Source organism: Rhinolophus sinicus, chromosome 3 (genome assembly GCF_057876585.1).
Source record: "Rhinolophus sinicus isolate RSI-liver-muscle chromosome 3, RSI-T2T, whole genome shotgun sequence".
Taxonomy (NCBI): Eukaryota; Metazoa; Chordata; class Mammalia; order Chiroptera; family Rhinolophidae; genus Rhinolophus; species Rhinolophus sinicus.
Genome location: NC_142503.1, coordinates 104,169,573 through 104,194,408, shown reverse-complemented (window position 1 = coordinate 104,194,408; position 24,836 = coordinate 104,169,573). Strand labels below are relative to the sequence as shown.

The following is a 24,836-nucleotide window of genomic DNA, read 5'->3' as shown; positions in this document are numbered from 1 at the left end:
AGGCATGCTCACAGGGCAGGGGGCCGTCTTTTCCCTGGGCTGGGGCCAGGGCCTCCCTGGGCCGTGGCAGCTCTTATCACTCATTACTACCTTGATATCCTTGCCAAAGATGCTGGCATGGAAGCAGAGCCAGTTGGGGGAGATGTAGAGCCGGCCCTGGAGAAGAAGGTCCCTCTGGAGGGCACAGGAGCACACTGGGAAGTCACAGGAGAGGAGACTGCCATGAGCAAGGACAGCTGGCAGCCCCAGGCCCGGCCGGGGTCCTCACCCACAGGAGTCCAGAGTCGAGCCTCAGGGACTGTCTTTCTCAGAAGAGCCCCACTCCTCAAACAACCCCCCTCAAGCACCCCGAGTCCTTTCCTGAAAATCCTAACTGCCCCAAACCCCCCACAGCAGACTACGAGATGTTTCCATTTTCTCCATCCATGCCCCAAAGGGGCCGGGCAGGTTTCTGCCCTGGTCCCCCAAGCCTGAATTCTCACGCCCTCAGGCAGAATCCCCTGCCCTGCCCTACCCTGCCCTACCCTGCCCTGCAGAGGGGGCCTTGATTGTGCAAACGCTCTCATGTTCTCAGGGAGAGGCCTCAGCAGGAAAGAACAGTCACTGATTAGAGCAGAACACAAATAACATTTCCTCAAGAAAACCTTCACAAATTCTACCTCATACCCCAAACCAGCCCAGTCTTCTCACACTTTTGAAGAAAAAAGGACCAACCACATGCAAAAGGCAGCCAGTTCACATTTCTAAATCTCGCCTTGGAGGCCCCAGGACAGGACCTGGGCCTTGGGCACTAAGGTACCTGTCCAGGCACGCCAGGCCAGGGAGACAGCTCACCTTTGAGAACCACCTCCTCCAAGGGGATGTCCTTGAACAGCTTGTGGTACTGCTGGTTGTATTTACTCAGTAGTGTCTGCAAACATACAGGATGGGGCTGAGAAGTCCTGGGAGATCAGCCCACCAAAGGGGCCCTGATCCAGCCACCAGGAAATAATGCCACGGGCCCCTGGGGCTTAGCATGAAGCAGCTGGAAACAGCCAGTGGGTGGAGGGGGCTGAGTTCTAAGCACAGCTGGTCTCCTGGTAATGCTGGGTCTTGACAGGAAGTCTACGACTGGAGGGGGATGCACCACTCCCACCCAGGAGGGGGCCCCCACTCAGGTTTCTTGGTGGCCAAGGAGCCAACAATCACCGAATTCAGGCAGCCCAAGGCCCCTCCGTTGCTGCGCAGCAAGAAGTCAGCCTCCACATACTTACCTCTTCTCGCCTGCACTTCGTTATCTCTTCGCCCTTCAAACCTTGTGGCCAGTGCAGACTGCAAAGGAGACATTCCATTCCAGGAATGAGGAACCCTCACGTCCTGCCCATGTATCCTCAGTGCCAGTTCTGTGCGAGCTTCAAGCCAGAAGCTTGAGCCAGAGACTGAAGGGTCCTCCTTCAGGAGCCCCAGCTCAGGGGCACAGTGAGGAGGGGCACAGTGAGTGAACAGCTCGACCCTGGGGAAGGGTAGTACTGGATGCACGAAGGGCCACACAGAGGGGCCGCAGGAGCCCCTCCTCCCAGACAGCTGTGAGCAGCGGGCCCCCACCCCGGGAGGTACGCGCAGCCCGAGCCTAGGTCTCCAGGAGATGCTCAGGAGAAAACCCTTCCCCATTGCTCTGGCCAAGGGGTAAGTAGAGGAGCACACCCAAGAATAGATGAGCAGGATGCACAGGGATGAGGACCCGTTTGGGGAGTGGGTGAGATGGAGGTGTCAGGCTCACGGCTCTGGGCCTGGCCCTGCGCCATGGTCCAGCAGGTCTGCCCTCTTAGTAGCCTCCGCTGCCCGGTAGGTAGCCTGGAGCTCAGCAGTGAGGATTCAGCAGACTCACTTGACCTGACGAGGCTACCAAGGCTGGGGAAAGGGGCGGTGCTGACAGAAAAGCTGTCCTTAGCCAAGTTGGCCTGAGGACAGGTGGGCAGGGGAGGAGGCTGGTAACCTGAGAAGCCTGGACTCTGCTAGGTCCCAGTGCACAGCCTGGGAGTGGGAGGAAGAGGCCCTGGGCAGCTGGGCTAGACCCCACGCCCTGACTCAGCCTGAAGGTTCCCTTTCTAACAGGGCCTGAGGGCTCCCACCCGCCACATGTATATCGGACTTGGCGGAGCCTCACCTGGAGTTCAGGGGTGCCTGGTCCCTGTCTAGCTTCTCTGTGCAGGACACAGGGCTCTTCAGAGAAGCCGTCTTTCCATGCATCTGGTGGTTACTAAGAAGAAACAGGCCCATCAGGAAGGGGGCGTTCATGGGAACAGCTTGCCCTACCAGCTCCATCATACCCAGGGCAGCTGCCTCTGCCCACCACCCTAATGAACCCTGCTTTTCAGGGCGAGGCTGAAGATATCACAGTCCTGAGGCAACAGCTCTGGCCGGGGGGCTCTGGGGCAGCGGACGGCTGGGAGTCTCACAAGTTATCTTTCCTATAAGCTTGAAGTTCAGTGTATGCCTGGGCTGGAAGCAAACCAATCTACCTCATCCAAGCGCCAGGCAGAGTTAGGCCGCTGGCCCCACCCTCAAGGAGGCACACTGGGAGGGAGAACGCTGAGACCTGCTCCCAGCTGAAAGCAAGTTTCTGAGGCGCCCAGGCAGCATTACTGTAAACGGCCGAGTTCTGGGAAAGGACACTGAGCACAGGAAGCCTTATCAGAGCTGGCGTGGGAAGACTCCAGTCGGCCCACAGGTGGTGTGCGGGCGGGGATGGGAGGGGCTGCCCCACCAGGAAGTCGCCATCGGTTGCCTTTGGACACTCAGAGTAGCCCAGCCTTCAAGCCAAACCATCTCGAAAATGTCCCAGAGAGAGGGCCCTTTTCCTGGGGGGAGGGGGAGGCAGCTCCTCAATGGTCTGTGAGTTCGTGCCTCCACTAAACAGATCCACACAATGGGGTTCCCCCCTTTCTGCCCCTTCAGGGAAGACAAATTTGAATAATCAGTAAAGCCTGAGCAGTCCAACTAGCCCCCAACTGAGTGGGCCCAGGGGCTGACGGGAAGAAGGGTGGGGGGGGCAAGAAGCAGAGCCAAGGCAGGGCAGTTTAGTGGTGGGGATAGGAAACAAGGTCCTAGGCAGTGGTCTCTTAACAGATAAGGAGGTGGAACCTGGAGCCTACAAATCCTAGTCGCTGTCGGCTCTGTGACTCGGGCAAGTCAAAGTTCTCTTCTTCGAGAACAGAGTTACAGACTCAGCAGAGCTCTGCAGGGCTCTCAGAGATTATTTAGTCTGACCCCCCTGATTATTTATTGACTCCGACCATACCATTGTACAGATTAGGAAACTGAGACCCACCAGGAAACAGGCTATACCCAATGTCACGCAGGGAAGAGGCAGGTGACCTCACCCACAAAATCAGCCCAGCCACAGCCATGTAACCTGGTGACCTCTATAGAGAATTTTGATATATACATCAGCATATATTTCCGGAATCTTGCAAAGTGACAGGTTGTACTAGTGATTTGACCCTTTGACTCCGAAAGTTAATTTCTGGACTTATTTGGTTTTATCATTTCACATTTCACAGATGATTCCACTACCACCACCACCACCACCACCACCCCTCGGTTTTTCTTTTCTCATTTTAGGAAATATGAAAAATATAAAATATATAAATACAACGATCAAAATTACCCATAAGAAACCCCCCCCCCCAAATCACCCAAAGATATAGTTACAATAGACATACAATTTATGAGAGTGGGATTATATATCATATCATTTGTAAGCCCTGTTTTTGTTATTTAACACGATTTTATGAGAAATTCCCCATGTCAATATCCATTCCTAAAATTCTCAGAAGTGAAATTAGTGGATTGAGAACAAATATTTCTCAGGATCTTTAGACCCACTTCCAAAATGCTTTCCAGATGCTGCACCAATTGACAAGGTCTCAGCACTGTGAGAAGGTGCCTATGTCCTTACATCCAAACCCTACACTGGGTATTATCTTTTTCTCACCTTTGCACATTTGAAAGGAGAGAATATATTGTTTTCATTTCCATTTCTGCTTACTGGTATCGTGACCATTTTCCCCCTAAATATATATTAACCATTGAAGTGTCTTCTGTGAATTGTCTATAAGGATCTTCATGTTTTTCTCATTGATTTATATAAATTCTTAATTGAGAATATTAATCCTTGGTTTACCATTTTTGCAAGTATTTTCCCCAGTTTGTCATTTGCCTTTTAGTTGTGTCTGGTATGGTTGCTGTACTTGTTTAATTTCTGCGTGGCAGGTTCTGTCCATCTCTTCCCTCTCTCTGTTCCTCACTTGCTTTGAGCACTTTGATAGGAGACGCCCCTACAGTAGATGTATAGGTCAAACCCCTGAGCCCTTAGAGAGCGTGAGCTCTGTAGCCCATGAGCCCACTGGGCCTGCAGGGATGAGAAAGGCATGAGCCCCACTCTAGAGAACAAGCCCTCCAGCCTGGAGACCAGGGGATAAAACAGGACCCCACGGGGAAGAAGGAGCTTGGCCCGTGGTTTCAGAGGCAGGCAGACTGTCCCTTAGGCCCCGGAGAGTGTGATTTGAGTTGTCAGGGCTGCAGGAACTTAGATCCCTGTGGAATGAAAGAGTTACAAACGGGCTTCTCGAGGAAAGGAAGCTGAGCCTTACCAAAGGGGTAGGACTATCATGTTGCATGGGTTCCATAACCTAACCTGGCACGGGTAATCATTCCTTTGCACGGATTCCAAACCACTCATCTTCAGGCCCAGGGAGGGGAGCCCTCCCTCTACCCTCCCCCCGCCTAGGGAGGAGCCCCTGCTGTCACCCACAGCACCCTGCTGTCAGTGAGCTCTGACTGTCCCCCTCCAGGGGCTCCAAACCTCAGAGACTCTGCCTCCTCCCTCACTGAACCCCCTGAGCTTGAACACCAGTGTGCTACGGGCACTTGTGACACGTGTGAGGAATGACCGGGAAGAGACGGTGTAAGCAAGGTGAAGAGCAGAGGCTGGAGGAGTGATGGACTAGGAGGAAAACAAAAGAAGGCCGTGCACCTTCCCACAGTGTCTCCATGAAGAAAAACACAGCAAGAAACAGGGGTCATGTGGGGACACACAACTTTCAAATATCTACCCTGAAGGCAAGGCCTTGGCGTGTGATCAGGAGGGTGCTTACAAGCCGTGCCTCCAGGTCCATGCACTGGAGAAGCCCCTCCTGGCTGTCCTGATAAGGCTGTGGATCCAGGGGCCCTGCTGTGGCTGAAACGCACTGCTTTCAAAACTACCTTCGATTCAGACTTTCTACTAATTTGTCTTCTCCCCTGTGGTGCTGGTTTGTTCAGATGAGTGAAAATAAAGAAATGGGAGCAACGCCAAATGAAAGGTCTAGGGCCGAGTGGTCATCAAGCATTCACCAGCACATAACCAGCCGGGGAGGGGCACCCAGGGACCAACTGGGCCCATCCAGAGGGCCACGAAGGAGGCTCCGCGAAGGAGCTGGAGACTGGGGAACTATCCTGGTCCCTCGGCCCCGTAACAGCCTCCATCCATCCCTGCATAGACATCCTCCGGCGAGTGGCTCTTAACTGCGGGCTTTGCTGTGGACTACACCCCTGCCCATCCATCTCCACCCAACCTCCACGTGCAGATTGTGGAGTTAATAATATCGGGGTCCTCAAATCCATATTTATGTTTTCAATCAAAGCCACAAAAAGTATCATTCTTGTCATGAGGGGGATGGAACAGGGGAGGCCCAGTATTTTGGACTTTAAAGGGGGTAGAAAAGGTTGTACAACTCCTCCGATGAGGCCCTTTCACCCTGCTGAGCCTGGTCCGAAAGCAGGGCGCCTGTCCAGAGGACCCGGCAGGTGCCCACTCTGCCCTGCAGCGTCACTGGCCAGTGCGGGAACTCAGGCCACCTGCCCATTCTTTCATCCCTTCTACAAATACTTACTGAGCTCATCACACTGCCGAGAGGGCAGGATGGGCCGGAGATGTCAGGAAGGAAACCAGACCCGTCAAGAAAGGAGACCCAGAGGGGTAAGGAGAGGGAGAGAGGCAGTGCGCAGGGAACCCAGACATGAAGTCAAGCCGCCTCCCACAGAGCTCATGGACCAGGCCCCCTGGACACCCAACACACGCACTCTGCTCTGGCTGCCTCTCCCGGCAGACACTCCCACATGTACACCTCTAACCCTGACATCTCGGCCCTGCCAGCTAGGTGTACCCGGCCTGCTCGCGTCTGAGCAACTGGTATCCCTGACAGGCTCCATCCTCCAGTGGGAGCCAGAGTCTCCCACTCATTCCTCTCCCCACCGCCCAACCAACCAATCCCAAAGGCCGCGGAGCCTTGCCACGGCTTCACCCACAATACCCGCTACTTTCTCCATTCCCATTGCACCACACAAGCTCCGGCCACCATCGTCTTTTTCCTGGATACTGACAACAGCTTCCTAACTGCACCTGCCGCAGCCCTGCCCTTACACACGTGCCCTCTGCCTTGGTGGCATCCACACTGCCAACAGAGGCCATCTGGGGCCCGGATCTGATCAGGTGCCTCTCCTGCTGAGTTTCCTTCTTTAGTTCCCTCTTGCCTCCTCAGCTGGGCTTCCCGAGCTTCCTGCTTCCCCTTCTAGGCTCAGCCCTGCAGCTCAGCTGAGCCCCTCTGCTTCCTCTCCACAGTAGCCCTTCACACCTGCATGTTCGCTGTACTGGAATTCCTTCCCCTGCTTATCTCCCTGGGGAATTCCCAGTCACCTTACAGGCCCCTGTTCAAAGGTCACCTCCTTGGTGAAGCCTTCCCGGGTTTCCCTCTGCAGAGCTAGGCAGCCAGTCCCTCCTCTGTGGTCCCTTGTCCCCATTTCATGCTGCTGCCCTAGCACTTATCACCCCGACAGTGCTTGTCGTTTTATACATCTGCGTCCCTCAGTGGGGTATGAAATCCCCCAGGGGCATGTCTTAAACATCTGTGTCCCCAGCACACAGCAGGCACCCAGTGTTTGTTATGTGAATGAGTGAAGGAGAGACAGAGAAAGGGAGATGATGACACACTAAGAGGGAGGAGAGGAGGAAAAAAGCAAGGCAGTAAAAGTGAAGAGGTACAGAGAATGACTGACACCCAGCAGGAAGGGGGAGGGTGGACCGGAGCTGATGGGTCACCCACAAGAGGGCCCCTCCCCCTAGGAGCCCTTGCCTGTGGGGAGGCAGCCAGCCCTTGCCCAGTCCTGCCAGGTACTCAATCCACGTGGCTGACTGATCAAAGCGGGAGCTCAGGTGGGAGGCAGACGACAGACAGAAGAGGACTAAGTGGCCCAGACAGGATGGGATGGGGTATTTGGGGGAAAGCACAGGCCCCTGGTCCCACCAGGCCACACCCCCCTGGGCTCTGGCACATCCAGGCAACACTCCTCCAGCTTAGCCAGCCTCCTGCCCCCACCCTACCCTTCCTAACCACCTCCTCCAGGGCCCTTCCAGGCCTCTGGCAGAAGCAGTACCATGGCTGGTGCTGAAGCAGGAAGCCGGGCCAGGCCTCGCAGCCTGAGCCAGCTGGGCCTTCGTGGTCACATGGGGACCCCCTTGGGCATCTCCTCCTCCAAGGAGATGCCTACACTTTCTCAAGGACTTCTTGTGGACGTGTGAGATGCTAGAGCATCTGGTGGGTCCTGCCAGCTCTTCTCAAGGCCAGGCCAGGGACAGCTCCACCTTTGCCCACAGCCAGCCAGGACACTGGGCCCCAAGGGGCACCAAGGAGAGACCTTCTCTTCCAAACAAAAAACACATCTTAGCGTAGGCGCCTGAGAGCACAAACCCAGAGACCGCGGAAACAGCCATCTAGGGACAGGAAGCTGAGGGGACCCCTTTCCTGGAAGGAACGGGGGCTCAGTGGCCTGAACTTGGTGCTGCTCCAAGCCCCCCCCGCAACTTGGTTCTGCCGTCTCATCCACCTCTGCCTCTTAGTCAGCACACAGCTCACCATCTACTTCAGAGAAAAGAAATCATCCTGTTAATTCGAATGTGTGGCCTGTTGGGGACCCATTGAAATCACTCGTAGAGCTTCTAAAAAGAACAAAAAAAAAAAAGATGCCTGAGCCATGTCTCAGACCAATTAAATCAGAACCTCTGGGGATAGCATTCAGGTGACTATGTATTTTTAATTTGTTATTGGAAGTATAATTTACATATAGAAAAGTACACGTAAAGTCAGTGTATAATTCAGCACATTTCCCAAACGGAACACAGCTGGAAGCCAGCCCCTAAGCCCCTCTGCGCCTTCCAGCCTCACTGCCCACTCCCGTGCCCTCCCTCAAGAAAAGCCATCCACTCAGACTGCCTCTGCCTCTTGGGGACCTTCTTTGAATGGAGTCACACCACTCTTTTATGTGACGCCTTTCACTCGACAATAGGCTGACATCCACCCAGGGTTGCGTGGAGCTTTAAACTGCATTTCACTAGGGTTTAGAACTCCATTCTATGGACATACTACAACTGATTTCTTCATTGTACTATTATAGGCATCTGGGCAGTTTCCAGTTTTTGCCTGTTACAAAAGTGCTGCTATGAACATTCTAGTACCTGTCTTGTGGACACAGGCATTCACTGCTGTGGGTAAATACTTGAGATTGGAATTGCTGGGTCATAAGCTGGGCATATGTTCAGCTTCAGGCTTTTAAATTCTCTCAGGTGACTGGTCTTCAACCGCAGCCAGTGTTAAGAAACCACTGATGAACCCTGCCCTCACCCCTGCTTTCCTGTGGCTCCTGGTCCCCGGGGCCAATCGTCCCGCCTGGGCTCTGGCTCCAGGACCCCAACCCTCCTATGCCTTCACCCTGCCCCTCTGGAGTTCCAGGAACATCCCTGTCAAGATAGGAAATCACACTGTTAATAGAGATTTCCTTCATCTGTTAAGAGCACGTTTGCTAAGTTGTTCCAAGGTAGTAAGAAACCAGCTGTCCGGTGTGGCCAAAGATGGCTCAGAGCCACACTGGGTCCTTACCAGGTGCCCCTGTGTTCTCTCAGGGCCATAGTCCCGACAGGCCTCCCAGAAGCTGAAGAGCCCTCTCCCAAAGGGAAACTGGACTCATGTGGCCAGAGTCAGGCTCATCCTCAGTATGCTGAAACTTGAAGGTAAAAGGTAATCTTTTGCAAAAAGTAATTCTAATATTTCTTACAGAGGAGCTGCGCCTCACTCTTTATTTTCTCAGTTAATATTCTGTATCTAGGACAACTGCTTTGCCCTTTCTCCTGAGTACAAAAGCGGGGGAGATCCCATAACTGAATTCCATACTCAGGTAAGAGGGTAAGGTTCACTGAGCTGAGGGCCACGTGCTGGGTCCTGATCCAGTTATCCCGCTCGCCAAGCCCAGCTTGGTGCTGCCACAGCCCTGTTCTCAGGAGTTAGCTTGAGAACACCTGGGCCAGGAATGTGCTTGTTTCCCTCTACCACCTGCGGCACCTTTGAAATGAAGGGGGAGGTGCAGTGCCAGACGTCCTGCTTCCCAAGATATCGTGGTTTGTACCAAATGACACTGGCCACAGCCGACAGAGCCACAGGGGTGCCCCAGACCCATCGCAAGCTGACCAGCAGCCTCTTCAGAGTGAAAAGATGAGCAGGCCCATCAGATTCTCTTTCTAATGAGTCCTAACTGGGAAATGTGAGATGTGTAGGTGTGAAGCCAGAGGCCGTGCCCAGGCATGCTGGAGCAGATTCTCTGGGTACACCCCAGGATCGGTCCTAGAGTGAGGGAAGCGGGGGCAGAGAGAAGCAGGGGGCATGGACCACGCCCCCAGTCTGGGGGCAGCAAAGATGGTCTGCCCCCGTGGCTGCCCATTAACTTTGAATTCTGCTTCCAGTACCCCAGCGCTTGCAGCCATACAAGAAACCCCCACACCAGGTTGGCTCAAAGACTGCAAACCAGGGCACACAAGTGATGTCATTAGCTTATTAATGGGGGCAGGTGATACTACTCACATCTCACGGGTAGAGAACGGAGGCTCAGCTGGGTTCAGTGACTTGCCCACACATAGCCATTGGCAGGGCCAGGACTCCACGGAGGTCTGACACCCAAGCCTGGGTGGTAGCATACCTCCTCCCACCCCACTGGGCAAACTAAGTCAAGCCCTATTAGCCGAGGGAGCCCCTGGGGAGCAAGGGGGTGAACAGATCTGGCTCATGATCTCCTCTAATCTTCAGTTCAGCTGTAGTTCTATAAAGGAGATGGCATCTCCCCATTATACAGATGAGGAAACTGAGGCCCAGAGAGGTAAAGCACCTTGCTCCTGAACACATAACTGGAAAGCAGTGGAGCTTGAATTCAAACTCCAGTCTGGCTGAAAGTATACACTCTTTCTAACGTGGCAGAGTCGGGAGGGCTTGAAGATCGTAGAATTCCGCCCTCTCCTATAGCTTTCCCTTGCTTCAAGACCAGGCCCCAGCTCTCCCCAAAGGCCCCAGTGGACGGGGACTGGGGGGAGACAGAGAGGGTCTCTTGGGCTGAGATGACTATGCAGAGGCCCCTCTGGGGACTGGAGTTCCCTAGATCAGACCCCCCCCACCCCAAGTCTTTATCTCCTCTACTTAAAGAACCAAACGAACTGGGAGAGCTAGTTGCTCAGGTGGAGACGTGGGCTGGCCCAGCCCTCTGGGGGTGGCTGGATCCAGCCAGAACAAGGACCCTTTTGAGCTCTAGAGCTAAGAACTCCTTCTACCTACAAGGATCTCAGAAAGCCTGGATTCTCTCACCCAGTGGGAGCTGGGAGGGCTGAGAGCAAGGCTGGCTCCATCTCCCTCTCTCAGCAGCCAATACGCTGCCTGCTGCCCAGGTCTCTCAGTGGAGCCCAGAGCTGCTCAGCCAAGCCCTTAGCTGCTTGGCTGACTGGACCAACCGTGGTCAAAGGGCCCCAATCCCTCTTTACAACTGGGCTTGGGCTGTTGCAGCTCCCCAGAAAGGTGTAGCTCCTCACAGGGATGGAATTCCAGACCAAAGTGCTCAGGAGGCCTCGCCTGCCCTTGAGAGGTGCACTAACGAGGTGCCCCTCCCAGCTCCTCGGGGCCCTGCTTCGCTCTCTTCCTGCCTAAGGTGGAGTCCCTCTTGTTCTCATCTCCCAGGACCTCTCCCCCCTGAAGCGTGGCCAGCGTGGCCCTCCAGGGAAAGCAGACGTCTCCCTGCCTGTGTCCACACCCGTCTGCTCAGATACCTTCCTTGGCTGTGCTGCCTGTTTATGTGGCTATCTCCCCACTAGACTGTCTTATTGTCTCTCACCCCAGGGCCTCACACAGCTTCGGGCATACAGTAAGTGCTCAATAACTATTTATTGAATAAACAAATGCCTCCTGCTGAAAAGTTCCTCTGTGTTTGTTTAGCAGCAGTGAGGCTTTAGGACACAAGAGCTGGTGTGAGAGCAGCTCACTCAAGTTTGCTTCTGGCTTTTCCTGACCGTCACTGCCCTCTGTAAATGGGGAAAAAACCCCTCCTGGACCTGTAGGTCTCCCGGGCTGCTGTGAAGAGCTGAGAGGTCACGGCCCGCCCTGGGGAGGGGGCCAGTTCGCACAGCCTTGCCCACTGAGCCTCACCCCCCCGACCAGCACCACCGAGAGCTGTGTTGACCCCGAGCCCCATCATGTCACTTGAAGGATGCCTTCGAAGGATCCCCATGGGAAGCAGAGGTGGAGGCACCACAGGGCCCCAAACTGCACCGTCAAAGCTCCATACATGTGCTGCATGACTAAACCTTTCCCCTGGGAGCAGGGCCCTCGCTACACCTGGGCCACACCCAGGGACTGCCTCCCAGCCCTCCTGAGCCCTGAGGCGCTCCCGCCAGAGCTCTTCTCCTCCCTCCACCAGAGGTCTGAGGCCAGCAGTTGCTGCCCCCTTCCTGGCCAGAGCTCAAAGGCCTGCAGAGGAGAACAGTTCCCAGGGAGACAGAGGATACAAACAGCTGACACCCAGACGACATGCCCCTGGGAGTAGCCAGGATTTCCTAGGAAGGCCAGGCCGTACCCTGGAGCAGTCGGTTGGTTCTGCAGAGCACCCTCCTATTGCTGGCCCTGTCTCGTGGTGCCTACTGCTGTAGCTGCATCTGTGTAAGCTGGCACCCCTGGACCTGGTCACAGACCACTTTTTCTTGGCAGGCCACTTGGGGCCTGGCCGTTTCCAGACAAGAAGCTGGTCATTCAGGTCTAAAAACAGACTTGCATTCAGTCAGAAACAGAGCGCCCCTGTGCTCCGGTGGCCACCTTCTGCCGGGCTGGCCGGGGGGGCACAGACAGCCTCAGCCACTCAGATGCCCCCACGCAAGGCTGCCAGAAGGTGTGGCTATTCTGGGGACAAGTCAGCTCTGTCCATCCATGGATACCAGCCAGTGCACCCCACTCCAACCACCGTGTGGTACCCACCTCGGAATCACTCTGGCCCTGTGGACCCACCAGGCTCATCTCAGGACACAGGCAGGTCGAAGGCATCTCAGGGTCCTGAAGAGCCTGGGTGTGGGGGCAGGAAGGCAGGGAGGCAGGCCTGGAAGTACCTCTCACTGCTGAGGGGTCTGGGGGAGCCACTCTCTCTTTCTGGGCCTCAGTTACTCCTCTGCAAAGGGGCAAGAAAGTCTCAGCCTAGGAGGGAAAGCAAATGTCGGAGGGAAAAACAGAGCCGGGCACTGGGTGGCCTGCCGATAGCCACTGGCCCTCTGTGGTCAGAAGAACCCCTGTCCCAGGAGAGGTTGGCAGGAGCACAGTCCCCAAAGGGCGGTCGGCCTCTCTGCCTCCCTCCTGCAAACACCAACTGAATGCTTCTATTCGCTCAGCTCTGTGTAAGTGCTGGGTATGCCGAGAGGGATAAGGCAACTACTATTCCCAAACCACCTGGTGGGAGAGGCAGACATGAACCAAATATTTATAAAAATCAATACACAATTCATTCCAACTGTGAAACATATGTTATCAAAGAAAAGCAGTGTCCCAGGAGGACCTCTGTCAGGGAGTCCTCACCGAGCCATGGAGAGTAGTGAAGAAGTCCCTGAAGAGACAGCAGCATTTCAGCTGACGGCAATGGGTGCTGATCAGATGGGGTTAAGGATGGTTGCAGGGAGTTGGACATGGCTCACTGTAGAGGGGTTACGAGGTGCCAAGCTCCTGAGGCCAGAGGTGCGTGGCATGTTTGAGGAACACAAACAGAACCTTTCTGTCTGAAAGGTACAGATGAAGAGTGAAGTGGTGAGCAACAAGGCGGGGAGAGGTTGGCAGAGCTAAATCACGCCGGACCCTGTGGGCTCCAGTAAGGATTTCATCATTCTCTTAAAAGCAATGGGGAGCCAATGAAGGGATTTAAACAGGGAAATACACCATCAATTTGCATATTACAGAGATCACTCTGATACACAGATTTGCTTCAAAGTAATCCAAAGGAGGTGGAGCAGAGGGTGAATATTGATGAAATAGGGACAACCTTATGTTGGTGGTTACTGTAGCTGGGTGATGGATACATGGGGGTCCACCCTACAACGGTCTCCTCTTTTGTATGTTTAAACTTTTCCAGGGAGACAGGTCAGTTAGGAGACTGTATTTCAGCAGAGAAATAATCTCAGATTTGGTGGCAGTGATGATGGAGGGCCAGGGATGGATTCCGAATATATATTTCCAAATAGAATCTACCTGACTTGGTGATCAATTGGACATGAAGCGTAAGGGGAAAAGTGTCAAATATGACTCTAGATTTCTGGTTTAAGCAAGTAGGATACTGTTCTGTTTTGCTGAGACAAAACGGGATAACGTACTGGAAAAAGAACATCTTTGAAGGAAACAATCATTAGTTCAGTCCTGAACACGTGTGAGAAACATTGAAATGGAGGTGTCAAGCTATATGTGGGTAAAAGGCTCAGATGAAAGGTCCAGGCTGGAGGGATATCTTTCTGAGTTATTGTCCCAAGGAGGGGTACAGGAGCTAGGAAGACCCCCACAGAAAACGGGTACATAAAGAAGAAAAGCTATCAACAATGGTGCCAAGACCAATTCAATTGGGGAAAGAACAGTCTTTTCAACAATGGTGCTGGGACACCTGGATATCCACACGCAAAAGAATTAAGTTGGACCCCAATCTCACACCATATACAAAAAGTAACTCAAAAATGTTAGAGCCAAAAACTATTAAACTCTTAGAAGGAAACATAGGTGTAAATCTTTGTGACCTTCGATTAGACAATGGTCTCTTAAGATAAGACACCAAAACCACACACACATGAAAAAACAGATAAACTGAACTTTATCAAAATTAGAAACTTTTGTGCTGCTAACGATATCATCAAGAAAGTGAAAAGACAGCCTACAGATGGGAGAAAATTGCAAATCATATATCCGATAAGAGACTAGTTAGTATCCAGAATATACAAAGAACTCTTACAACCTCGAAGATATTATGCTCAGTGAACTAAACCAGTCACAAAAAACACAAACACCGTGTGATTCCACTTATATGAAGTATTTGGAGTAGTCAAATTCATAGAGGCAGAAAGTAGAATGGTGGTTGCCAGGGTTGAAGGGAGGGGAACGTGGAAAGTTATTTAAGGGGTATAGAGTTTCAGTTTTGCAAGTTCAGTTTTGCAAAAGTTCTGGAGATGGATTGCACAACAATGTAAATATACTTAACACAACTGTGCCATACCGATGAACTTAGAAATGGTTAAGATGATCATTTTTATGTTACGTGTTTTTCTTAACCACAATTAAAACCTTTTTTTAACAAAAGGACTCTTAAAACTGAACAATAAAAAGACAAATAATCCAACTAAAATGGTCAAATGTTTGAATAAATATTTTTCCAAAGAAGACAACAAAGACCAATAAATACATGAAAAGTTGCTCAGCCTCATTAGTCATGGGGAAATACAAATCAAAACCACAATGAGATACCACTTCACACCCACTAGGAGGCTATACTCCATATCAGGTGTTGGTGAGGGTGTGGAGAAATTGGAACCCTCAGAGATTGCTGGTGCAAGCACTTTGGAAAACAGTTTGGTGGTTCCTCAAATGGTTATACAGAATTACTATATGACCCTACAATTCCACTCCTAGGTATATACCCAAGAGAACTGAAAACATGTGCACACAAAATCTATACACGAATGCTCATTGTATTATGATAATTATTATTATCAGAACAGCCAAAAAATGTAAACAACCCAAATACCCATCAACTGATGAATGGATAAACAAAATGTGGTATATCCATACAGTGGAATATAATTCAACCACAAAAAGATACTAAGTACTGATACATGTTATAGCATGAATGAACCTTAAAAACATTATGCTAAGTGAAAGAAGCCGATTACAAAAGAGCAAATATTGTATGTTTCCCTGTACCGGAAATGTCCAGAATTGGCAAACCCATAGAGACAGAAAGTAGATCAGCTCTTCCCAGAGGCTGAGGTGAGAGGGATATGGGAAGTGACCAATGGGCACAGGGTTTTTTGGAGGGGTGATGAAGCTGTTAGTGATGGTGGTTGCACAGCTTTGTGAATACACTAAAAGCCACTGAATTGTACACTTTAAAATGGTGAATTTTATGGTGTGTGAATTATATAGTCGTCCCTCGGTATCCGAGAGGGGATTGATTCCAGGCCCCCACCTCCCTGCGGATACCAAAATCCAAGGATGCTCAACTCCCTTATATAAAATGCTGTCCTGTGTGCACATCACCTATATTGGCACATGCACCACGGCTGGTACGCCTACACAGCACTACATTCACGTGAATTCAGAGTGGTGCTCCCTGCGTGGCAAAGTCAAGTTCTGCTTTTGGAAGCTTCTGGGATCCCCCCGCCTGCCCCTCGCCCTATATGTTCCACCCCTGGTTGACTGAATTCAGGGATGTGAAGCCAGAGGATCCAGGATAGAAAGGGCGAGGGCCCCCTGTATCTCCAGGAGGAGGGGGAGGGGGAAGTGACAAGTCTGGGACCTCAAGAACCACAGCACTTACAGATTGTCTGAAGCAGGAAGAGGAGTCTCCCAAGGAGATTAGCAGAGAGGGGCAGAGAGGTAGCAAGAAAACCGGTGTACAGCCGGTGGTGAATGCCCAAGGAGCGTTTCAAAGAGGAGGCATGGGGAAACAGTGCAGTGTGCTGAGAGGCCCGGTAGAAGAAGACTGAAAGGCAGTCACTGGCTTTAGCAACCAGTAGGGGATGGGGAGCTTTAACCAGGACAATTTCGGGGCGGTAGGGGGCGGGGTACGAACCGAGACTCGGGTGCCAAAGGCCTGCTCCTCCTTCCACCTTCCCAAGCCAGCGACTGCATCCCAGAGATGGACAGTGGGGACAGGCCTCGGAGCACAAGTGCGGATGCTGCTGAACACAGCTGAACACTCAGCTCAGCCGCCAGCTCAGCATCACAGCAGCCCTGGTCCTGCCTTCCTCCCAGTGAAAGACCACAGAGATACCGGAGGATGAGAAGGAGAGGGATTGGACGTTCCTCTCCAGGTCCCCTGAGGGGAGGGAGAAGGCGCTGTCCTTGCCCGCAGCCTCACTGCCGGGACCACCCTTCTCCAGCCATCCTCCCCTGACGCTCCTCTACCCCTGGGTTCTATCTGTCGCAGCCAGGGAACCACAAGTCCATTTTCTGCGCTGAGAGGGCAGCCACACCCAGAATTCCAGCACTGCCCCGGCGCCAAAGATCCCGCGCGTCCGCCCGGCCCACACGTTGGTGGGGGCTGGTGGGTCCTCAGGAGTAAGTTGGCGCAGACTGGGGGCGCTGTGAGGAATGCAGCAGCTGCGCCCACACCTCCTGGCCTCCTTGCCAAGGGAGCCTGCGCCCCATCAGGGAACCCCTCTTGGATAGGAGCCTAGAGCCAAACCAGGCAGCTGGCTGAGATTTGGGACGCCCCAAGCAGGCCCGGCTCCGCGCCCTGCCGCAGGCTCCAGCCGGCTCGGCTCCCCGAAACTGTGCTGCTGCTAAGGGTTTAGATTCCTGAGCGATGACCTAGTCTTCAGGAGATTGCTGGGTCCTGGGACCTCCTCCTCTGGGGTAAACCCCAGATTTTCTAAATGATGGAAACCCCCTAGGAATGCCGGTTCTCACCACCATTATTCAATATTGTTCTGGAGGTTCTACCATTGAATAAAGGCAAGAAAAAGAAAGGAAAGGTTTATAGATTAAAAAGATGCTTGTTATGTGAAAGATGGTAAGATAAACTACCAAGAGGACATATAACCAACTGAAAAACGTGAGCAAGTGGCCCAGATACTCTTACATTTGGGCACTGGGCTAGGCAGAGCTGTGTCTGGGATAGACACATAATGAAACCTTACGGAGTTAATTATTATTATAGTGGTTTAAGATCAACATTTTAAAAATCAGTAGTTTCTCTGTAGACCAACAGCTATAAACTGTTATAAAATATATTTGGGAAAATGACTTTCAGATGTCCACAATACATGTAAGACACCCAAGAATAACCTTTTAAAATGTAAAAACAAAAATCAGAAGAAAACCACAAACATTTTTAAAGTGACATAAAAGGAGACTTGAATAAATGGAGAGATAAACTCTGTTCTTGAGTTTGAAGATTCAAAGTTTTAAAGAAGTACATTTAATGCAAGAGTTTTGCCCTACCAGATGTCAGAACAAACAACAAACCTAGAGCAATTAAAATTACATGGTATTTACTGGTTTAGGAAAGATTAATAGAGCGATAGAACATCAGAGGGAGTCCAGAACGTGATCGATGGGTATCTGAGAATTTAGTATATAATTAAGAAGGTATTTCAAATAAGTAAGAGAAGAATGAATTGTGCAACAAAAGGTATTGGGGCAATTGGCGACCTCACACCATTCACAAAAATAAATTCCAGGTAGATTAAACATCCAAATATTTTCTAAATCAATGAAGAACAAAATAAAATGGAAGAGAATATTAAAATATGAGAAAGGCCTTTCTAAACAAGATATAAAACCCAGAACACATGAAAGAAAAAATGTAATCACATAAAAATTTAAAACTTGTGTATATCAAAATTTAAACTGATGAAGGATTGGTATTTTTTGACATATAATGAGCTCATCCAAGTCAATAAGAAAAAGGTAAACAATCTCATAGGAAAGTGAGTAAAGAATATGAACAGGCAAGTCACAAAAGAAGAAATTGTTTTCTTACCCATCATGTTGGTAAACATTTAAAAAATTACAGTGCTCAAGATAACCAAGAATGTGCAAAATAATCATTCTTTATATCCTACAAAGAGACTGAAAACTGAGTTAACCTTTCCGACACATATCAAATGCCTGAAGAAATACAAATCCTTTGATCCAACAACTCCATTTCACAGAACTTGGTATAAGAAAATGAGCGGGCAAGTAGGCAAAAATGTATATTCATATGGTTAACAATTATGGGGGGAATAGAAATACCAAAATCATATTTTATCAATGTAATAGATTCCTATGAGTATAGCTGCATTTGATAATATGGAAAAAAGTGCAAAATGTGTTCTTTAGTGAAAAGTAGTACAGATTAATAAGTAAAATATAATCCATTTATAAAATTTTTAAAAATCTTTAAAGAGTATATATCAAACAACAGTGATTATATCTCAGGGAGAATTATGGGGTGATTTTCACTGTATAATTTCTGATTTGTTTGAACTTATTATAACAGGCATCCAATACTTTTAAAATCAGCAAAAACACTAAAGGTATTTAAAAATAAAATAAAGTGTAGAAATTATATCTTTTTTTACTTATTTAATTTCAAAGGCTTAAAAGTTTAATAATATCTACTGTTGATTGACATGTTGGTGAAGGGCAATCTCACACACTACTGTGTGTAGGACAGTATGAGAAGGTTAGATACATTTTATATGTAGCTACCTGTCAGACCCAGAAATTCCACTTCTAACAATTTATTCTGAGAAAATAATTGGACACAAATTTAAACGTATAAGAATCTTCACTGAAGTGAAGTTAGAAGAGAAAAAACAACAACAATAGGGCATGAACAAATTATAGTTTATTCATAAACTGGAAGGCTATGGAACTATTAAAATGATATTTATCAAGTTATTTCTTAAAAATAAGTCCATATTAACATGAAAGGATAGCATTACATAACCTTGGAAAAAGCATTATATAGAACAGTATGCATAATAAAACTTGTGTGGGAAGGACGCTCACCAAAATTCTAACAACATTTTTCTCCATGAGTTGGGATGTTAGGTGTTTTTTTATTTTCTTCTTTATACTTTTCCTATACTTTACTTGAATTTTACGATCACAATGAAAAAACTATTTCCATTTGGTGAAAAGAATTAAAAGAAAGGAGAAGGATGCAGCAAGAAAAAAACGTGTTACCAGGACACAGCCATGTTAACCAAGAGATGCCTCTGAAATTCCAAATTCCTAAAACTTTATTCTTCCTTCATGAAAACCCTTAGAATCCAACAGAAAAAGAAACTGATTTTAAAAATGAATTTTACGAAATCCTCAGATGTGGTAAAACAGCACAAAACTAAACACACACACACACACACACACACACGCACATACATGTGCATGTAAAACTGGAAATCTGAACCAGGTCAACAGAACCAGGTCAATGGATTATATCAATGTCAATTTTCTGGTTGTGCTATTCAGCTATTGTCACACAGGATGTGACCACAGGGAGAAGTTGGGTGAAAGGTACATGAGATCTCTGTATTATTTCATACAATTGCATGTGAGTCTACAGTTATCTCAAAATACTTTATTTTTTTAAAATGAACTTTGCACCTTGAAAAGAAAAACAGATCAAGTTTTTCTTAGAGCCAGAGCTGAATTATCTGACAGTCCTAGTCTTAGATTCTTGAAGCTGGAGGCGCACTGGGGAAACTAACTTTTGGTGAGCTCCTACGTGTACCAGGCCATGACACAGCCAGAGAACCGTAAGGGGGCCAGATGTGACTCTGTTTTATATTAGGTTGGTGCAAAAGTAATTGCGGTTTAAAAGGTTAAAAATAATTGCAAAAACTGCAATTACTTTTGCACCAACTTATAATGTGCCTACTACATGTGAATGTCATCCACGTATATCATTAGAAAGTTCTTTCCAACACCCAAATGGTGATCTATCTAGTGATCTTTCACCAAGGCACAAATCTTTATCACCATGTTCCTTCCTTGATAAAACGAGAGCTCCATTGTGGTGTGACCAGTGCAGAGTCTGGGCCATGGCCACTCCTAACCTCTCTTCTGGGTCTAATACTGCAAGACCCATTAGCTTTCCCACTGCTGCTTTTGCATGGGGCCAACTGGCTATTTCCTGTCCTCCCCAGTCCTCCTCCATCTTTATGGACACCGATTGATAGTCTAATGGACCCCAGAGTCCAGGCAAGTGTTGCAGGATAGGTTTGTAAACTCCTGGAATTTGGGGCAAAATTGTTGTGTCTGAACAAAGGAGCCTGTTTCTGGAAAGAGAGCATTTCACTTTTATCAGATGTTTAATGTAGCCCATGACTTCCAAAATGATAGCACACACAACTCCAATTTGATCAGCAACAAAATGAATCTAAAACATAAATTTCAAAACTGAGTATTTTAAAAAACACCGAACACCCTAACAACAAACACTCTTGATGCTTAGACTGTGGTCTCTAAATACCATTTTCCACTAAAAGGAACCAGCACTCCTTGGAAAAATGGCTGATTCCAGGTTTGGAGCAGGAAATGCACAAATGAACATAAAAATATCTAATCATACCAGAAAGCAAGGAAGCCATCAAAGACTGAGGTCATGACACAAGGATTCAAGAGCCAACTTGAAGATGGGACAATTTGAGCATCACTAAGAATGATGTCTACAATGGACTGAAACATATCAAATCTGCTTAAATCCATGAGATTATAATAATACAAAAATAACTTACTGGTCACCTTTGGTGAATACTAGGGACCCATCTCTTTATTTTGAAATTTGTAAATAAAAGAAAGAGTTAAGTTTTTAATTCTATCTTTCTAGTCCTAGCTATACCTCAGGGTAACATAAAAGGAGATATTTCTTTTTATAGAAAGATCCAAGCTAATAATTGATGAAAGAGTGATAGAATTAGAGTAATACCATTTTGCAATCTCTAATGAAACAATGGGTCTAAATGAAATAATCATCAATGGCTGCCTAGCATCCTCTAAAGAGAAATAATCAGACCTTATATGCTTCCTCAAGTGCTCAAAACCTCTTGATTCTGAGCAACTTGTAGATCCAACTCTCTATTTACAGGAAATAAAGGAGTCAGAGGAATCTTTTAAACAACATCAACAAACTGGGAAATGGTATAGGACAAATAATCCTGTTTCTTCAACAAGTAAATTGCAACAACAAAGAAGAAGAAATGGAAAGGGAATTTTAAGATTACAAGAGATTATACAGATACAGATATATAAATTCAATGCGCCAGCCAATTGTAAAACCTCATTTGGATCCTTATTAAAATAAATTAATGGTACAAAAACATTCATGAGATGATGGGGGAACTTTAAAATGTTGACTAGGTATCTGATGATTTTAACGAGCTACTGTTATTTTTTTAGATGTGAAAATGGTATTGTAGTTATATTTTTAAAAATATAAACATTTTTCAACTTGTTTGGTAATCAAGAAAGCCCAGTATGAATATCAATTCTGAGGTATTGTTGTTGAATTATTTTGAAATAAAATGTTGGGTAGGCCTTACAAATTCCAAAATTATTTTAAAATAGCATTTTGTGTGGCCCTGGTAATTGTGGGCAAGTTTCGAGTAATTTGATTAATGTTAACGCATGCCAGAAATATTTAATTTTTTTTCTATAGAAGGGACAGAAAAACATTCTTAGAACCAGTCACAGTTGTTTGCTCAGCACCTATGCTGCTTCTCTGACCCTAAGTCAGAGAAAAAAGGAACACCAATGAAATGAAATACCAGTGGGATTTTGACAATTATTTAATATACCATTGATGTGCCATGTCAACACATTAAGAGGAAAAGCAATTCATGTTTGGTTTAAACGAATTCTTTATGTGCGTTTTATTTCATATTTTAAAAAATAATGCCAGCCAAAAACTTATGTCCCTTTTAAAAATGAACAATGTGATTTTCTAGTGGATTTTAAACATCACCTGAAGAAACACTAATTTAGGACAAGGACCTGAAGCTTGATTCAACCTCCACAAGTTATTGAAACACTCCAGTCCTAAATTACGACCAAGCTTTCCTATACTAATAAAAACGTGCAGTGGTAGGGGAGACAGGAGGAACCAATTTGCCCTGGAGAGGCTTGTACTCTGGGGAACAATGCCTTCCTTCTGGCCTCCGTGCAGCAGCAGGCAGGTCCTCCTCGGGGAGGTACTTCCTTCTGAATTACCCAGAAGCTCCACATCCAGGGGCTTCTGCCCTCCCCCTCTTCCTTCCTGCCCTACATTGGTAAACAGCTGGGGAATTAATCAAAGCTTCAAAGGCTGGTGATAACAGGTGGTGACTGATCAATGCCCTGTGGCCCAGGTGAATAGCAGCACAGTGGCCAAGGTGCACTTCATGCCAAAGAATGATTTTTCACTTCTCAGGAGAGGAGAAGAACAAAGGATTTTCTGGTGTCCAGCGTCTGAAGCTGGACACCAAAGTGGAATGCTGAACTGTTCTCGTCTTCATGGGCTTTCCATAGGTAGTCATAACAAAGAAGAAATGATGTAAAGAAATAAAAGGCCTTCAGAAATTGAGGGGAAACAGGCTAGGTAGCAGAATCACTGAATGACCGCATGGAGGAGGGCTTTTAGGGGGCCTACCTTATGATGGCAAAGAAGGCCCAGAGAGGGCAACTGATTTGTCCCCAAGTCACAGCAAAATAGTCACATGAGGCTGAGAACTCACTTCTGGTTCCCGGAGAGGCTCTTCATGCTCGTCTGATAAATATGGTATGTGGCATTCAAGAGCCAAACGCGTGGCTTAACCCGGTTAAGGACTGGGCAGAGCCACCCTCGCTGGCCCAGGGAAGAGCTTGAGCGAGGCTGGCTGGCTTAAAAGCATCTTGACCTCAACCCCAGGGGGCATCCTAGGTGGATGAACTGGCACATGAGTCTTTCTGGTCTGCACTGAGGCTTAGAGGATTTGCCTAAGCTCAGGCATTTGAAAGCAACCAATAACAGCAAGGCATGGACAGGGCCTGGGCTGTCCCCTCTAAGCTATTCAGAGCATTCTCCCACAGGCAAGTCAGGAAGGAGAACTTTGATTTGGCCTCAGCAGAAACTCTCCTGGAAGATCAGTGGCAGCCTGTCAAGTTTGGCCCATTTGCTCCAGAGATGCTCACTGCTTAACTGGCCCTGTCTGCCAGCGTGGACTGGACTGGACTCCAGCCAGTGTGATCAGAGGGCTGCAGAGAGGGCACACTGGCCCCCTCACTGCAGGATGGGAGGGACCGACCTCACCCATCTCTTCCTGCAACCCCGGATGACTTTGCTCTCAAAAGAGCTGGCCTTCAGAGCCCGCTGGAGGTATACAGGGGGCAAAGACATCACAGATGGCCAGGGCACTCTCTGTCATTCCCTAGGAGCCTGACGCCAAACAATCATGGGGTGGGGAGGAGCAAGCAAAGCAAAGGGCAAATGACAGCTCGGTGGAACCCCACCAGCCTCTTTGGGGACAGGCCAGAGGGAACCCTGAAGCATTCCACCAGCTCCACATACCGGTGGAGTGGGCACAAGGCACACATTCACCCCACCTGCCCCACAGCTAGTGGCCAGAGGTGCCAGGCTGCCCTCCAGAGCTCAGACTGTGGGACCTGGGACCTGGGCAAGGGCAGGAACTTACAGCCTCATCCACTGGCTCTGTCTTCCCCCAAATAACCCCACCCCCAGGGCTCCAAGACCTTAGGGGGCAGAGGCCACAATTCTTGATGTCACCTGAAACGCCACCTCCCATCTGCCCTGCCTCCTTGCCCCTTCCCCAGCTGCAAGAACTTTCTGTCCTCCCAGGGAGACTTTGGATCAGATCTCGAGGCTGAGAGACCGGCCCCAGCCCGCCCGACCGGGACGGGCCTGACGCACGGGTGCGGCCGAGTCGTGCTGGGACAGCTCCACGCTGCCTCCTGGGCCTCCGCAGGCCGCTACAACTACAAGACCCCGCTGGAAGGGGAGAGAGGCTGACACCCCTCCCTCCACCCGGGGGCCAGCAGGGAAGCGCCAGCCTTTGTGTGGGGGGCAGTCCAAACTGGGGGTAGATATGGCTGGGGAATGAATGCATGCATGAATGAATATATGAATGAATGAACAGCGATGTTCGCGAGGGGTGGGGTGTGGACCATTGGAGGCGTCCCACGGATGGTGCCTTCCGCCGCCCTTATGCCGCCCAGACGTTCCTCATCCCCAATGTCCCGACACTTCGAGCGGAGCGCAGACAGCCCGGACAATGTGCCCCGGCGCGACCACTCTGCAGCCCCCGAGGCGCCGGGGCCCGCTCCGCGCAGCTCTAGAGCGGAGCCCGCATTCCGGAGGCGGGGAAGTGCCTGCCCCCGGGGCAGAAGGCACCCAGGCGCAGCGGGCCGTCCCGCTCTTCGCGGCAACCTCCGGGGCCCTGAGCCTGGCATGCGGGCCGCAGCCCCTTACCTGCCCGCCTCGGCGGCTTCGCCCATGCTCAGAGCGGTCATCGCGGAGCCTCCAGCGAGCGCCGGGAACCCAGCGCGGGTCGGAGCGCCTGCCCGCCCCCGCCCGCCGAGGGCCCGCCTCCTCCCGCCCATTGGCTGCCCGAGTGGGACGGGCCTTGCTCATTGGCGGGCCCTTCCCCTCGCCAGACACAGGTGGGGCCCAAGCGCCGCGCAGATCGCACCGCTCGTTACTCCAGACTGGAAAGTCTGAACCAAGGCCAAGGCCTGGGTCTGCACCTCCTGCCCCTG

The 24,836-nt window shown here is 49.6% G+C and overlaps 1 protein-coding gene across 13 annotated transcripts in view; it reads right to left on the bottom strand.

The window, feature by feature from the left end:
- The window catches only part of GRAMD2A (GRAM domain containing 2A), a 30,997-nt gene extending 6,213 nt beyond the window's left edge, over nucleotides 1-24,784 (bottom strand). The window contains exons 1-7 of one of the 13 annotated variants that reach the window (XM_074328230.2): nucleotides 16,186-16,675; nucleotides 12,942-13,138; nucleotides 12,354-12,540; nucleotides 2,147-2,239; nucleotides 1,254-1,311; nucleotides 835-910; nucleotides 91-194 (exon numbers count right to left, since the gene is read on the bottom strand). In XM_074328230.2, coding sequence (XP_074184331.1) covers nucleotides 91-194; nucleotides 835-910; nucleotides 1,254-1,311; nucleotides 2,147-2,229 — 321 coding nt within the window. In that variant the 5' untranslated portion in view covers nucleotides 2,230-2,239; nucleotides 12,354-12,540; nucleotides 12,942-13,138; nucleotides 16,186-16,675. Of the gene's footprint in view, nucleotides 1-90; nucleotides 195-834; nucleotides 911-1,253; nucleotides 1,493-2,146; nucleotides 2,240-2,501; nucleotides 3,516-4,232; nucleotides 4,320-12,353; nucleotides 12,567-12,941; nucleotides 13,139-16,185; nucleotides 16,677-22,734; nucleotides 22,940-24,549 lie in introns of those variants that run through there. The other 12 variants (XM_019736027.3, XM_019736023.3, XM_019736026.3 and 9 more) reach the window with 12 other exon arrangements.
- Nucleotides 24,785-24,836: the final 52 nt, after the last annotated feature.